General features: G+C 29.7%; 1 protein-coding gene across 1 annotated transcript; it reads right to left on the reverse strand.

Moving 5' to 3' along the window:
* Nucleotides 1–271: 271 nt before the first annotated feature.
* LOC134230933 (perlucin-like protein) lies at nt 272–1,749 on the reverse strand. The gene is made up of 4 exons (XM_062712800.1): nt 1,667–1,749; nt 1,449–1,543; nt 1,188–1,275; nt 272–548 (listed from the first exon to the last, which is right to left on the reverse strand). The coding sequence occupies exons 1-4, from the start codon at nt 1,725–1,727 to the stop codon at nt 325–327; spliced, it is 468 nt and encodes a 155-aa protein (XP_062568784.1). The 5' UTR covers nt 1,728–1,749; the 3' UTR covers nt 272–324.
* Nucleotides 1,750–2,471: the final 722 nt, after the last annotated feature.

Here is a 2,471-nt window from a genome sequence, read left to right on the forward strand (position 1 = left end):
TGTACACATCTTCCAAAAATAACAACAAAAAAACCATCTATAATATATGGTTTTATTAGTTTTTATATATTTTTCTTTGAATTATCCAGGATTTTTCATCTATTGATATCTTTCAAAAACACCTGGTAATGCATGCTTATTTTTTGTCTATAAACAATAATCACACCAGCATTTTAAATTAAGAATATCTTAAAACATCAGCAATAGATAAGGTACGTTGCGTATTAGTGACTTTATTTATAACACTGATACTTAATCAGGCATCTGCTAACTCAACCTTTACTTCAATTGCATTATACAAACAGTAAACTTTTACAATTTATTTCAATTTTTTTCGCAAATGTAACTCAGTTTGCTGGTGCATACGTTATCTCCCCAATAAAACGCATTTTTACCATCGGTAAAGTAACACAGACATCTTTCTATTGTCGGGCGATTAGGCTCTGTTGGATGAAAGAAGGTGTATCCGATTTTTTCATTGGTTGATTCCCATTTCCAATCACCAACCTTTCTCAAAGTGTTCCCACCCATCCAATGCCATCCTCCATCTGTAAATAAAGTATTCAAATCAAAGAAACGTAGAAATAAAACTTATGTGTCAGTTGTTAAAAATATCTATTCAAAGATTCACTGTTCTTAGTATAATTGGTTTAAGTTTTAAAAAAAAATCAAGAGAACATTTTAAAATTTTATTTCGCGCGATTTGTATTTTGGTTGAGCTTACCAGATGAGATATTCTGGCAAAGTATTCGTTTGATGTCTTTTTTTCTTAAATCTTACAAACATTTCTATTGCAATTACAATGTATGTTATATAAAATATACCTTCATCAAAAAGTAAACGTTTATAGCATCATTTTCTACAAAACTTATTTAGTGAACTTTACATAAGTATTAGGAACAAAATTCTTGTCATGCAAATAATTAACAATGCCTTCTTTTCAATTACAAAAAATGGCGGCAATTGATTGTTGAACAAGTGAGCAAAGATTTGATTTAGCGCATTTACGTATGTAACTAGTTTTATTTACATGTGTAATACATATAGCCTGGTATTTGAATCAACAAAAGTTGATTTCCGCGAAAGGTGATAAAACAAATACACAGATAAATGTTATACACTTACACTACGCATGTAACTTTCCAATATCTTTTTTTGCAATTAATTTTATAATATTCTTTAATTACTTAAAGCAAAGAGTTGTTGGATAATCCAGTCATTTTCCCTGGGTGTTTCCACTCGAGCAAGATAAGCATTTTTTGTGTTGCATGCAACCTGAAAAAAAAAATGAATAATGTAATAGCAAAAATAAAATACAACACATTTACACTCTATTGAAAAGAAAAATATCAAAATTAAAAAAAATCAAATTGTTTATTGGAATATCTCGTAAAAGGACTAGTACTTAAAAAGGCAAATGCATTGCGTAAAGATGCATGAATACGTACTTTGCTTTCAAACCAACTTTTTTTGTCTGTTCCAAACATATAACAATGTCCATTGAATTCTATCCACGGAAAGCTACACAAAGTCTTAGCAAAACCTGCAAAATGCAGTCCATAAGTTTATCAGAAAATATTATTTAATACTATACAAATCTAAAAAAAATCACTACATAGTTAAAATAACAACTGTTATAAAAATATTACAAGAAAAACAGACATACCAACAGCAACAAAGAAGCCATACACGACGCAAAAAAGAAATATAGGATTTTTCAAATGCATCCTGAGAGAATGCTATGCCTTGCTTTATTCATGTAATTACTCTAACAGAAGTTTTAATTGGTTTATATTGTATTAGTATCAGAAATTGAAATCAATACAACAACAGCTTGAAACATATCGAATTACTGATTTTGGAAATAAGATTTATCTATACTAAATGAGTTACTAGTACTTGACTGATTGGTTAGTACCGACTCGAAAACAAAAGTGTTTGATTACATTCGTGTTCAGTAAATCTGTAATTCAATACTTGACAGATGTACATGTACAGATGATTGCTTGATTATAGCAGGAAATAGACAAAATAATTCTTCTACGAAAATTTCGAAAATACAAATTGGAATTTGAAAGGTGGTGATAGAAAAAAAACATAAACAAAAGTTTCAATAAATTGTTTAAACTAACCAGACCTATCATTTACGTTCCCCTTTATTTTTAGTAACAACTGATTATATGTATTTGCATTTAAAAAACAGATGTCAAAGCAAATTCGTTTCATGATATTTATGATAATAATGCTAAATTAAATTGGATTGATTGATTGATTGATTGTATGTTGTCTAACATTTATGGATATTTCACTTAGGTAGAGACCTCACCATGCACCGGTGAAGATTTTCAAATTTTGACCTTTACTCGGCACTGGCCATTGAGCATTGAGGGATCTATATCGTGCCAACGCCTACTGTGACATGGGTTCTCGTTTTTCTTTTGGTCTCATCCGAGGACCTGCAACTTTCATTT

Source organism: Saccostrea cucullata, unplaced genomic scaffold (assembly GCF_032062105.1).
Source record: "Saccostrea cucullata isolate Sc308-1 unplaced genomic scaffold, CSIRO_AGI_Scuc_v1 ctg4409, whole genome shotgun sequence".
NCBI classification, from domain to species: Eukaryota; Metazoa; Mollusca; class Bivalvia; order Ostreida; family Ostreidae; genus Saccostrea; species Saccostrea cuccullata.